At 35.8% G+C, this 12,265-nt stretch overlaps 1 protein-coding gene across 5 annotated transcripts in view; it reads left to right on the forward strand.

The window, feature by feature from the left end:
• The window catches only part of PATJ (PATJ crumbs cell polarity complex component), a 149,221-nt gene that overhangs the window by 117,608 nt on the left and 19,348 nt on the right, over window positions 1-12,265 (forward strand). For all 5 annotated transcript variants that reach the window (XM_087889789.1, XM_034415224.3, XM_034415226.3 and 2 more), the window contains 4 exons: window positions 700-830; window positions 8,339-8,422; window positions 10,182-10,375; window positions 11,740-11,887. In XM_087889789.1, the coding sequence (XP_087745915.1) occupies window positions 700-830; window positions 8,339-8,422; window positions 10,182-10,375; window positions 11,740-11,887 (557 nt within the window). The remainder of the gene's footprint in view (window positions 1-699; window positions 831-8,338; window positions 8,423-10,181; window positions 10,376-11,739; window positions 11,888-12,265) is intronic.

A 12,265-nucleotide genomic window follows, 5' to 3' on the forward strand; every position in this document is an offset into this window, starting at 1 on the left:
CATTCGTCAAGAATCATAAGTTACAACACTTAATGATAGTCATAGAGTACAAATAAGCAATCAAATCATATTAGGAAACAGTCAATATAACAATCTATGACTTATGTAAACAATTTCATATGGAGAGGGGAGAAAAATCCCTGTTAGCAACAAAACATAAAATTTCAACTAGATTTTAAATAACAAATTCTTATGCTGTATTTAGTGGCATAGTGATAGCAGAACTTATTGTCTATCTAGACTGAAAATAAACCAAGAAAATGTATTGCAAGGGAGCAATCTCTGCTCAGCTGAAACTATTTTCCTTCATTTCAATGGATTCTTTTTTTGGAAATAACCATTTCAAAGCAATATTACATATATATAAATTGTCCCTGTTGTACTTCAGCTTTTCTTTCTTTCTTTCTTTCTTTCTTTCTTTCTTTCTTTCTTTCTTTCTTTCTTTCTTTCTTTCTTTCTTTCTTTCTTTCTCTCTCTCTCTCTCTCTCTCTCTCTCTCTCTCTTTCTTTCTTTCTTTCTTTCTTTCTATCTTCTTTCCTTTCCTTTCCTTTCCTTTCTATTATCTGTAAATAAATCTGAATTTTTCCAAGAGCCATGTTTCTTTAATCAGATCCATTACGACATCTAACATATTCCTCTGCAATGTGTTTACATAACACTTACAACTGTATGGACTAATCATTTTTATTTTTGATGTAGACAACTTTCCACCTCCTCCAGTAGATCCAGCAATGTGCCCAATCGTTCCTGGCCAAGAAATGACTATTGAAATATCCAAAGGACGATCAGGTCTGGGACTCAGTATCGTAGGAGGAAAGGATACACCACTTGTAAGTTGTTTGTTCTGAATGGAGAGAGAGTGAGTGTGTATAATTGACAGTTTTTACAAATGGTAAATCCTTTTAGTTCTGGGATAATATAATAAAGAAAATAGAAATGTGATCTGAGGACATTAAAGTAGAGAAATTATAATGGGCAACGGAAGGATAATTTTTCATTATTCAAACTAGATCCGTGCTGAAGAAGCAAGTTCAGAGAGCACCAAGGACCCCTCAAATCAACCCACAACTACAAATATTCTCCTTTATTAGAAGGACTTCTTCTTCTCCAACCTCAGAAAGTGTGGAATGGAGACTAGATAATGAGAGGGGCATTGTTAAATGCAATGCAAATAGAATTTTTAAAAAGATATACTAAACGGAACTTATTATATTTACTCATTCTGCAGCAACTGCCTAGAACAGTTTTGATTAACTGTTGCTGCAATTAGTCAAAAATTAGCCTTCCTGGAATAGAGAGATTGTAAAGTTAAAATGTGATTTTTTTTTTGCTAAGAGTATAGATAAGTGTCAGCTCTTCAAGGTTATCCAGATCAAGAAACAGACTCCACAAGACAACTAAAAGTCAGCTTTATTTATATTGACAGTATTTGGAAATCTGAGTGTGTTTTTCCCCTCTTATACTATACTGAGGCAGGGAGGACCCAACCTGATCTCTTTCTAACATTGCCTCTTTTCCCAAGGCTTAAGGAATGCTTCTGCCATTTTTTTTCTAATGGCTTCTGAATATTTCCCTCAAAGCAATCTCCATGATGCTTTTCCCTCAAAACAATCTCTACAATGCTCAATATCCAACTTTCTTAGGCTGATGGAATAATCTTTTTGAAGTTAAGGGAATTCTTCTCTACAGGTTAGTCCTTGAATGTCCCATGAATTAAACTGGAAAAATGTTACTGTTTTATCTTGTGGAAGACCTGGGATTGACATATCACCTGCCCTGTTGAGCTTTAATCAGCACAACATTGTTATCTCTTTGACATAGTCTTCATAGTAATAAAGACTAGCCTCTTTCTGTTCTAACTAAGCATCATTATACTTCTCATGAAGGCAACTACTGGCAATATTTTGTCTACTACTCAAATAGGTTCTTAACCCATTCCCACTCTCTAATTTAATTAGGGCCATAGATTTTATGGAGAAATTCTAAAACCAGAATTGTCTTCCATTCAATTATCCTGCCTCAAAGAGGACTTAGTTTCATCTCCTAAGGGAGATATCCCATGAAATAGAGCACTGAACTACGCTTCAGCTGAACAGGTAAGAGGCTAGCCAGTTATGAGGACTTAAGTGACTATATTTGGGATGATGGGGAAAGAATGCAGAGACCAAAAGAAAACTATAGCTTTGCTTCATCTGTGCATCATCTTTGCCAGTTATGGCTGTGATAGCAAATAATTATATCACTTTATATTTTCTTAATTGTTTTAATTTGAATCTGCAGGTTTTTAGTATTTTAATTGTTCTTTTTAAATTATTCATTCTAGTATACTGTTTTAAAAATCAGCCAGGGTAACCCCATATGACATACAAATATCTTGGTATAAATAAATAGTGAGCTTAACCTTTGTACTTTGTAGCCAGTCAAGATTCTCTGTGAATTTGACTTAATTTATGAAGTTAATAGCTGTTCAGATCACTAATGTAAATACATAGAGCCACTATTGAAAATGTCCCTTAATTCTGGGGAAAATTTGTTCATCTACTGTAATTTTTAATTTGTCAGAAACTATGACCCACGTACCTAAATTAGGATCAGAAATTGTGCTTTAACTTCACCTGTAATTCCAAGAGAAGATATTTTGAAATATCAGTTTTCTTATCACATAAAAAAAAAATCTGTGACCTTTAGAGGACATGCAAACTCTTTTAGCCACTTATAGTTTTATGGTCTTGAAAATTGAAGGGCATACAGTCAATCAATCCCCTTCCTGTTTTGACAGAATCCCAATTTAGTATTTACTTTTTTCCTACTTGGAATTCAACACGTAGGTCTTGCTTCTGTTCTCTTTACTCTGAAAATAATGATTTGTGACAGATTATTTAAAGAAGACTTGCTTTTTTTAAACTTTGTTTTATACTCGTATACTCTGCGTTTTGTCCGGAACCATCAATACAGCATTAACGTGACCAGAGTTAATTTCACTTTATTAGTGAAATGGGTGGCATAAGAATGATAGATTGATAGATAGATAGATAGATAGATAGATAGATAGATAGATAGATAGATAGATACCCTGTTTCCCCCAAAATAAGACATCCCCTGATAATAAGCCCAACTGGGCTTTTGAGCGCATGGCAATAAGGTTAAGCGCTTATTTCAGGGTTCAAAAAAATATAAGACAGGGTCTTATTTTTGGGAAAACACGGTAGATAGACAGACAGATAGACAGACAGACAGATTTTTTTAAAAAAAGGTTGCAAGATAGCAATAGGCCTAAGAAGTAGAAGAAGAAATTTGCAACTTAAGCATAATTTTCTTATTCTAATCCCTGCTCACTTAGCACATTTTGGGGGTGGGGGCAGTGGGGTTAATGAAGCTACCTCATCAAAGCAAGGTAGTTATTTGGTTCACCTTTTTGACAATTTTCTATCTCTTCTGTTTTATTAAAAACACATCTCTACCATCTGCTCTAGCATATGACTGCCAGAAATATTTTTTTAAAAACAATTAAATCATTAAAATTTAAATTACTTTTATTATATCACAATAAAACCTGGAAAATTTTTATAAGAGTACATTGAAAGAATGCAAATGAATATTGCCTATTAAAATGGTAGGTTTTAAATCTGAAAATGGTATGAGTGTAAAGGCACTAGTATGCAACCTGCAATAGTGGGACCTAGCTACAAGGTTCGAATAAGCATAAGGCTAATATTAGTGGTTTCCTTGAAACCATTTGATAGTTTGGTAGGAAAAACTACATTCAGATACATATGGATACACTTTCCTTCAAATTAGAAAAAAATGAAGGTGAAATGTCTCCCTTGACTTCAACCCACAGCTTTCTTTGGCAGCAATATTATTTACCACTGTCGTCTTCAGATATATATATTCTAATTTAGTCTGCAGCCATAACTTTCCAGGTGGTGTCCCACCACTATAGGATCATGCCCAATCCTATTAACATTTTAAGATCAATCCTGCCACCTGCTGTGCACTTCTTTTAAATGCATACAGGCCAAAGAATGTCATCTGACATACAGTCAGACTTAATTTGGGATCCATTTTATCACTTTTCTTGCCCCAAACACACAGCTACATTACATTGCAGTGGTACTTGGCTTTGCATTTGAGTTGTTAATGTTGTTTGAATGTAATAACAACCACACATGGATCTGGGCATGTTCCCCATCCAAGAATGCAAACTTCCATACCCATATGTAATTTTTTTCCTACCTTTTGATTGTTATTGAAACCGAAGTGCATGGGGTAATCATTTTCCTGGAGCAGAATTACCAAATTGTGAACAGGTCCTGAATTTGGCGTATAAGTTGGAGTTCAGAAAACCCATAATAACACATCTTGGCCTTCCTATTGTCTGTTTTAAATGGGCTTTGGATATAAATGTCGCATTGCAACATGATGTTTCTCTATGACCATTGACAGAAATTATGACGTAACCGATTAGGTATACTTTCTACAATAATCTTGTTCAGGGTTATCTGCAGAGTGCAGACTCACATGAAAATGACCAGAGTCATTAGTACCATTTTGACTTCTTTTTTTTTATCCATACCCTGCAAATATCCTTGAACAGGTACAAGTAGCCAATAAACTAAATTTCACTATGGCCATGCATCATAACAAAAAAACATGGTTGTAAAAAAATTAAACGGAAAAATGCATATGAAAGTACAAGTAGTCCTTGACTTACGGCCACAACTGAGCCCAGAACGTATGTTGCTAAGTGAGAAATGTATTAAGTGAGTTTTGCCCCATTTTATGACTTTTCTGGCCACATTTGTTAAGTGAATCACCACAATTGTTAAATTAGTAACCTGATTGTTAAGTGAATCTGGCTTCCCAATTGACTTTGCTTGTCAAAAGATCACAAAAGATGGTTACATGACCTTGGGACACTGCAACTGTCATAAATGTGAACCAGTTGTAAAACATCTAAATATAAATCACGTGACAATGGGAATGGTGCAACAGTCATAAGTGTGAATAACGGTCATAAGTCACTTTTTTCAGTTGCCCTTGTAATTTTGACGAACAGTAAATAAACTGTTGTAAGTTGAGGACTACCTGTACTGCATTAGAAAATTATAGTTTGTGCAACATTAAATCTGCATATGTTACCTTAGACCCGTGATGGCAGACCTATGGCATGCGTGCCAAAGGTCATACGCAGAGCCCTCTCTGTTGGCACACATGCCGTCACCAGCTGCTCTTTTGGTTTCTGGCACACACATTTGCATGGCCAGCTGGTCTTCGTGGGCACTGGAGCACTGAAAAACAGCCTGAAAATGGTCCGAAAAAACAGCCTGAAAATGGTCTGAAAAACAGCCTAAAAACAGCCCAAAAAATGACCAAAAATGCCCTCAAAACAGGCATGCGCACTGCCAGCTGGTCTTCAGGTTTCCGGCACTCCGGTGGGCGCACATGCACACATATGCATGCGCATTCCAGTTTGGGCACTTGGTGCCGAAAAGGTTCGCCATCACTGCCTTAAACTATACTGTAGTTCTTGTCTAAGGTAAGATATGCAGATCTTTGATACCGGAGTCTGTTTATTTGGAAGGCAATCTGAAAAACCGACTGCTCTACTAATAAAAAAAGTATTCTCTAATTTTCTGCCCATGCTGGTTGCATTTTTCATTCCCCCCCCCCCAAACGATATCGCTCTGTGAACATGTGTAAACCATATTTTCATATTGGTAATTATAATTTAATTATGCAGCTTCCTGTAAACAGATTGATTCCTGAATCGGCAGTAGTTTGCGGTTCTGTGGTATTCTGTAAATAAATGGCCACTAATGTCCCTCAAAACCCAAACAGAGTAATTAGAAATGTGATACGGCAGTGTAACATTTTCCAATAGCATCATAGTTGTAAATACTCATAGCCATGAGGTTTAAAAGAAAAAGGGAAGCTTCAAAACAATCCTTTGATCAAAAAAACTGCTTTAGGGCAAAAGATGATGTTACTTTCCTCCTTGTCTTTTTTTGTTTTGTGTCCCCTTGCTTTGAGTGAGGTAGTGTTGCTTCAGGAAAGATATTTTTTAAATTGAACACATTCTTCTGAACTCGCACTAACTACACTGTCTATTATCAACGGCTTTATATCAAGAATCTATTCCAAATGTTAAGTTGAAAGACAGAATGGGTAAGATTCGCTCACTGATATTCAGAGTAACTTTTTAGAAGCATCTTTGAGATTTATGCTCTTTTCTCTTTTCTGTGGTCAGCGCATGCATGTTGGGCAGGAATTTGCAGTGATGATTTCAAAGAACTTTAGATATTTATGGTAATTTTACTATAACTGGAAGTTTGCAGGAAAAGCTATATATCAATCGTGAAAGTGAAAGAAATTGAAGAGAAAAAGATGGAAAGTTTTGCTACTAGGCATACACTTATAGTTAACTTATGTTCAAAGGAAACAACAAACTGTTTTATAAATGTTTGTTCTTAGTGTTCCTTTCAGGGTGGATTTGATTTAAATCGAGTTGATTTAAATCACAATTTAAAACATGATTTAAATCACTAGTAAAAAGGCTTGATTTAAATCAACTCGATTTAAATCATAATTTTTAAAGAGCAACTGTCATCTCTGCTACTCCTTTGACCCACTGTTGACTCACCGATAGTCCCAGTGTTGCAGAATATACAGCCTCATGCTACATAACTAAGCTCCATTTCATGCTGAATAAACTAAATTATTTATGTATCTTAAATAGAAAACTACCTTACGATAGATTTTTACCCCAAAAGTTTTTTATTAAAATAAATTCAATAAAAATCAAAAAAATCCAATTTAAATAAAAAAAATCTGATTTAAATTTTAAAAAATCTGATTTTTTTGATTTTTTTTAAAAAAAATCATTGATTTTTATCCACCCTGGTTTCTTTTATGGACCCAAAGTGAAGATTTAAATTTTCAATTCCCTTTTTAAAGGAATGATTGTACTTTTCTCTTATCACTCTGAAGGAGATGGGTGGCTTAGATATAAAAAATATAAATGAAAGAAAGAAAGGGGGGAAGGAAGGAAGAGGAAGGAAGGAAGGAAGGAAGGAAGGAAGGAAGGAAGGAAGGAAGGAAGGAAGGAAGGAAGATCTGCCAAGTCTTCCTTCCTTCCTTCCTTCCTTTCCCTTCCTTCCTTCCTTCCTTCCTTCTTTCCTTCCTTTCTTCCACCATTCCTTCCTTCCATCCTTCAGCACAAGACAACTGTCTGTAAGTCTATTGAGTTTCTTTAGGAAATATGATTAAAATTACATTTGGTGTGTTTTCTTTCAAGGCTTGTTAGATGTAATTTTAATCATATTTCCTAAAAGAACTCAATAGACTTACAGATTGTTGTCTTGGGCTAATATGCTAGCTTTGCCAAAGATTGTTTCCAGATAAAATTAAGGTTTTTTTTTTTTTTTTTTTTTGAGAGAGAGAGATAAAATGATACTGTAATGATGGGGAAATGGAAGCAAATTACTGCTTTCTGAAGACAAGATTCTGATGTCCTTGAAAGGGCAAAAGGACATCTGTTTGCATGCATGAGAATAATTGCTGATTTTGTCAGGACTATATACCTGATAGTAAAAATATTTCGGAAAGAGATTGTCCGATTTTATTTTGAATTGTCTGAACCAGAATGTAAAATGAGAAATAACTCATTTAACAACTACCTTGCTTAGCAACATAAATTTTGGGCTCATTTGTGGTTGTAAGTCGAGGACTATCTGTATACCTGTCGCAGACCTGTGAATGCCTTCTCAGAGTACCAAAAATAAAGTGAATCATGGCTACAAGGAAGCCCTTCTCGGATGTAGAGGCTGCCTCTGCTGCCCTGCCCAATACCCATCGAATCAGGCAAAGATGTTCCCACTCTCCCAAACTTTTTGGTAGTTTTGTATTAATTGGATTCTGCAATGGCCATTCAGAACCAAAAGAGGATTTTTTTTAAGAGAGAAGGACAGAGTGATTCTGTCCTTTTATGAATCGGTTTCAGTTTGTCTGAATTCTTCAAATATGATACAGATATTCAAGGTTGAATCTGACCAGTGGGGTATATAATGGATCTATTAACCTACTGTGATTTGGACACTATATTCTATTGATGCACCTAAACTTGCATACAGTATTAAAGAAGGACTTACATTTACACAATACCTATTAATATTTAATATATTTACAGTATATGTAATGGGAAATTTGACATGTAATTACCTCCTTCTCTCCCTCCCTCCCCTCCCTCCCTATCTATCTGCCAATCAGTCATTCTATATTCTGAACTACCAGTATTCAAACTGTTAAATATTGATATGAAGGTTATATATTTCTCTAGGATGCCATAGTCATACACGAAGTTTATGAAGAAGGAGCAGCTGCTAGAGATGGTCGACTTTGGGCTGGTGATCAAATTCTGGAAGTGAGTTTCAAGTTTATTTCCTTGAATATTTCTCTTGTCTTCAGGATAATTGTATGGATGTGCTGAAATGCCTTAAAATTGAGAATTTGTTCCAGCTGGGCAGTGCAGGAATTCAAAATATAGTATTAATTGTTTGGGTCCCACAAATATATCTGATCAAATATTACATAATTTATAAATATTCTTAGAGGGTGTGTGAGGTGACTTCGAATCAGTCTTCACTCTTACCAACTACATGGACAAATCCATTAAGTTTTCTTGGCAATATTTTTAAGAAATTATTTGCCATTGCTTTTTTCCCAGGGCTGAGAGAAAGTGACGGGCCTAAAGGCATCCAGCCAGTATTGTGTCTAAGAAAGGGCCACAACTAATTGTCTCCTGGTTTTCAGCTCACTTTTGTTAATTACTACACCAAAATAGCTGTCGCCTATGTACTACTGCTTCAAGCTTGAAGGCAATGTTTTGCAAGACAATTACATTAATCTAGTAATGTAATGTAGACGTTGAGGGAGGGCTTTAAATAAAAGGTCCTTACATGTGAAAATTGCTTTGCCAGAGATGAATATAGTATAATAGCAGATCTGTTCCAGAAATTACATTAGGGTACATGTTTCAAGTTGCAGTAGTTGTAGTTAAAACTGAAAGATATTTTTACTTGGCCATGGTGATAATGAAAACAGTGTTTTGGCTCTCTTTGCAATTTAATATTAATATTTGTTTTAAGGCCAATTTAAAGCTTTGCTATGGTATGGTGTGCCATCTATTGGAATATAGAAAAATATTATTTTGCTTTCCAAGGATAGAATTGTGATTTAAAAAAAACAACAACAGGTAGATCTTTATTATGCATACAAAACAGTAGAGTCAGAAACCAATATTTACCCATGAATAAATCTTACTGAAATTAGTAGACTTTACAGTAGAATTTCAGTGTTACTCCTTCAGAAAACATACAATACTTGCTTTTTCATCATGATGCTTTGCTCTAAGGATTTTGGGAAATCTACATTTTCAGATAATGTTATCAGAAATTAAGAATGGATATATTCTTACTCAATTATTTAAGAAGCATAAGTAATAAGAGGTTTTATATAATATAAGCAGAGGGAAGCTATGATTTATTTTAGTAAATTATACAAAACAATATTTATGAATAAGTGCTGGTTCAACTGGAATACTCAACCATAGTAGAATCTTTAAAAAAAATAACATGGGGATCTTCTCGTTTCTAAACTATGGTTAACTATAATCTGTATATTAGTTTAGTCATTCTGAACTTTAATTATCACTGTAGTTAATCAAAATAAGGAAAATTCATCTTTTCACTCCTAACTTGTTCTCACTAAGATCAATCAGACTTTGGAGTCCAAAGTGAATAAACTTCCTGGATCAAATGGGTTGAGATGAAAATTGTCTTCTTGAAATGTTTAGCCATGATTTTATCTTTCAAGTGAATTGGCAGAATTTCTGGTGTTCTGCACAGAGTCTGTGTAAGCCTTAACTCTAACCTGGGATAGAGATGCTGGAATGGCAGAAGCAATTTTCTAAAAATGTAAAATTGGGAAGTCCTAGGAAAAAATTATTTATTTATGTGCTTGTTCATTTATTTGTTAAATTTATTTGCCGGCTATCTTTGTCACAAGGCAACTCTGGGCAGCTTATGCTAATTTTCCTCTAATATAATGCACCATTGTTATCAAACTAATTAAAATCCAGTAAGTAAACTGTACGTCCAACAGAAAGCTTTATTTTATTTTAGGTTAATGGCATAGACTTGAGAAATGCCAGCCATGAAGATGCTATCACTGCCTTGAGGCAAACACCTCCAAAAGTGCAGCTTGTTGTCTATAGAGATGAAGCTCATTATAAAGATGAAGAAAATTTGGAGATTTTCCTTGTAGACCTACAACGGAAAATGGGCAGAGGATTGGGACTTAGCATTGTAGGAAAAAGGTAAGGAATATATAAGGTAAAGGTAAAGGTTCCCCTTGCACATATGTGCTAGTTGTTTCTGACTCTAGGGGGCCGTGCTCATCTCCGTTTCAAAGTCGAAGAGCCAGTGCTTTCCGAAGATGTCTCCGTGATCATGTGGCCGGCATGACTAAATGCCAAAAGTGCATGGAATGCTGTTACTTTCCCACCAAAGGTGGACCCTATTTTTCTATTTGCATTTTTTACGTGCTTTCGAACTGCTAGGTTGGCAGAAGCTGGGACAAGTAATGGGAGCTCACCCTGTTATGCATCACTAGGGATTCGAACCATTGAACTCCCAACCTTTCAATGGACAAGCTCAGTGTCTTAGCCACTGAGCTACCACATCCCTTAAAGAATATATAGTTGACCATAATTAATTTTAGATGTTTCTTGCAGTAGAAACAAAGAGGGCATACCAATGTCATAGTGCCGTGATGGCGAACCTATGGCACGGGCACCACAGGTGGCACGCGGAGCCATATTGGTGGGCATGCGAGCTCAGCTCAGCTCTGGCACACACGCATGCGTGCGCCAGCCAGCTGATTTTGGGCCTTTTGGGCCCATCAGAAGTCAGGAAACACACTGTTTCCGGCCTCTGGAGGGCCTCTGGAGGGGGTGGGGAAGGCTGTTTTTGCCCTCCCCAGGCTCCTAGAAAGGCTCTGGAGCCTGGGGAGAGCAAAAAAAGGACCTACCGGGCCCACCGTGCCATCATGTGCCAAAAACGGGGGGAGCAGGGGGGGCAGGGCGCATAGAATTATGGATGTGGGTACGTGTGCGTGTGACCCCACCACACTCCCCCCGCTTATGGCACGTGATGGCAAAAAGGTTAGCCATCACTGTCATAATGGCACTTACTGCTATGTTATATTTATAAAATTTACATAATGTGCTGAAATTATTATAAGTGCTATGCTAGCAGTTATACTAGCATTTTACCAGTACAGGGGCAGTAGACTTAAAATGAACTGTTCAGTATAAGATATGATGTTTTCCATTATATTGTTTTGTAGAGTTTTTTGTATAGTGGCATTGTGATTCTGTGTGCAAAAGTAAATGGATAGAGATTGCTTCTTATCTGAAAATGTATTGATGATAACAATTTAGCCGTATAGCAGAACAATTTGCCATACCACAATAAATTGGCCTAAGTGACAGAATGTGACCTTTCTGATTGAGGAGGCCATCAATGAAAATTGCCATTAGCTATATTATTGTCTTTAGAAAAGTAAGAACAGCAGTCCTGGTTTTGGGCTGGATATAATTAACAATGTGTAATTGCAGAGAAATAGCATGTATAGTTTAGTTGTTTAATAATACAGTACATATGTTGCCTATATTGTTAGAAATGGAAGTGGCGTGTTTATCTCTGACATTGTCAAAGGAGGAGCCGCTGATCTTGATGGACGACTAATTCAAGGAGATCAGATATTATCTGTCAACGGTGAGGATGTCAGACATGCTTCTCAAGAGGTGGTAGCCACCATTCTTAAAGTGAGTATGCAGCAGAGTCATTGTAAAATGTAACATCCTTCGGAAATACTAAATTCAGCCAAAGTGTTCAAACACAGTTCAGTTTTATCAAAACAAGCATGATGAGAGCTTCAAGTTTGTGTGCTACAATTTATATATATAGCTTTTATGTTTAATCATCCACTCTATTTAATTTTAACTGTAGTTAATGGAAATAAATCACATTTATCAGTCAAGTACTTAGAAAAAAGATATATATCTATATAAAATGTATTTTATATAATCTTACTAATGTATTTTATGTAATCCTACTAAGAGGTAATACTACTTCAGCATATAAGGGCTGCCTTCTTTAAAAACTTAATTCTCTGGTTATTCCTCATAAAAAAAAACATTTTT

The sequence above is a fragment of the Pantherophis guttatus genome, chromosome 3 (genome assembly GCF_059756535.1).
Source record: "Pantherophis guttatus breed Tessera chromosome 3, ASM5975653v1, whole genome shotgun sequence".
NCBI lineage: Eukaryota > Metazoa > Chordata > Lepidosauria > Squamata > Colubridae > Pantherophis > Pantherophis guttatus.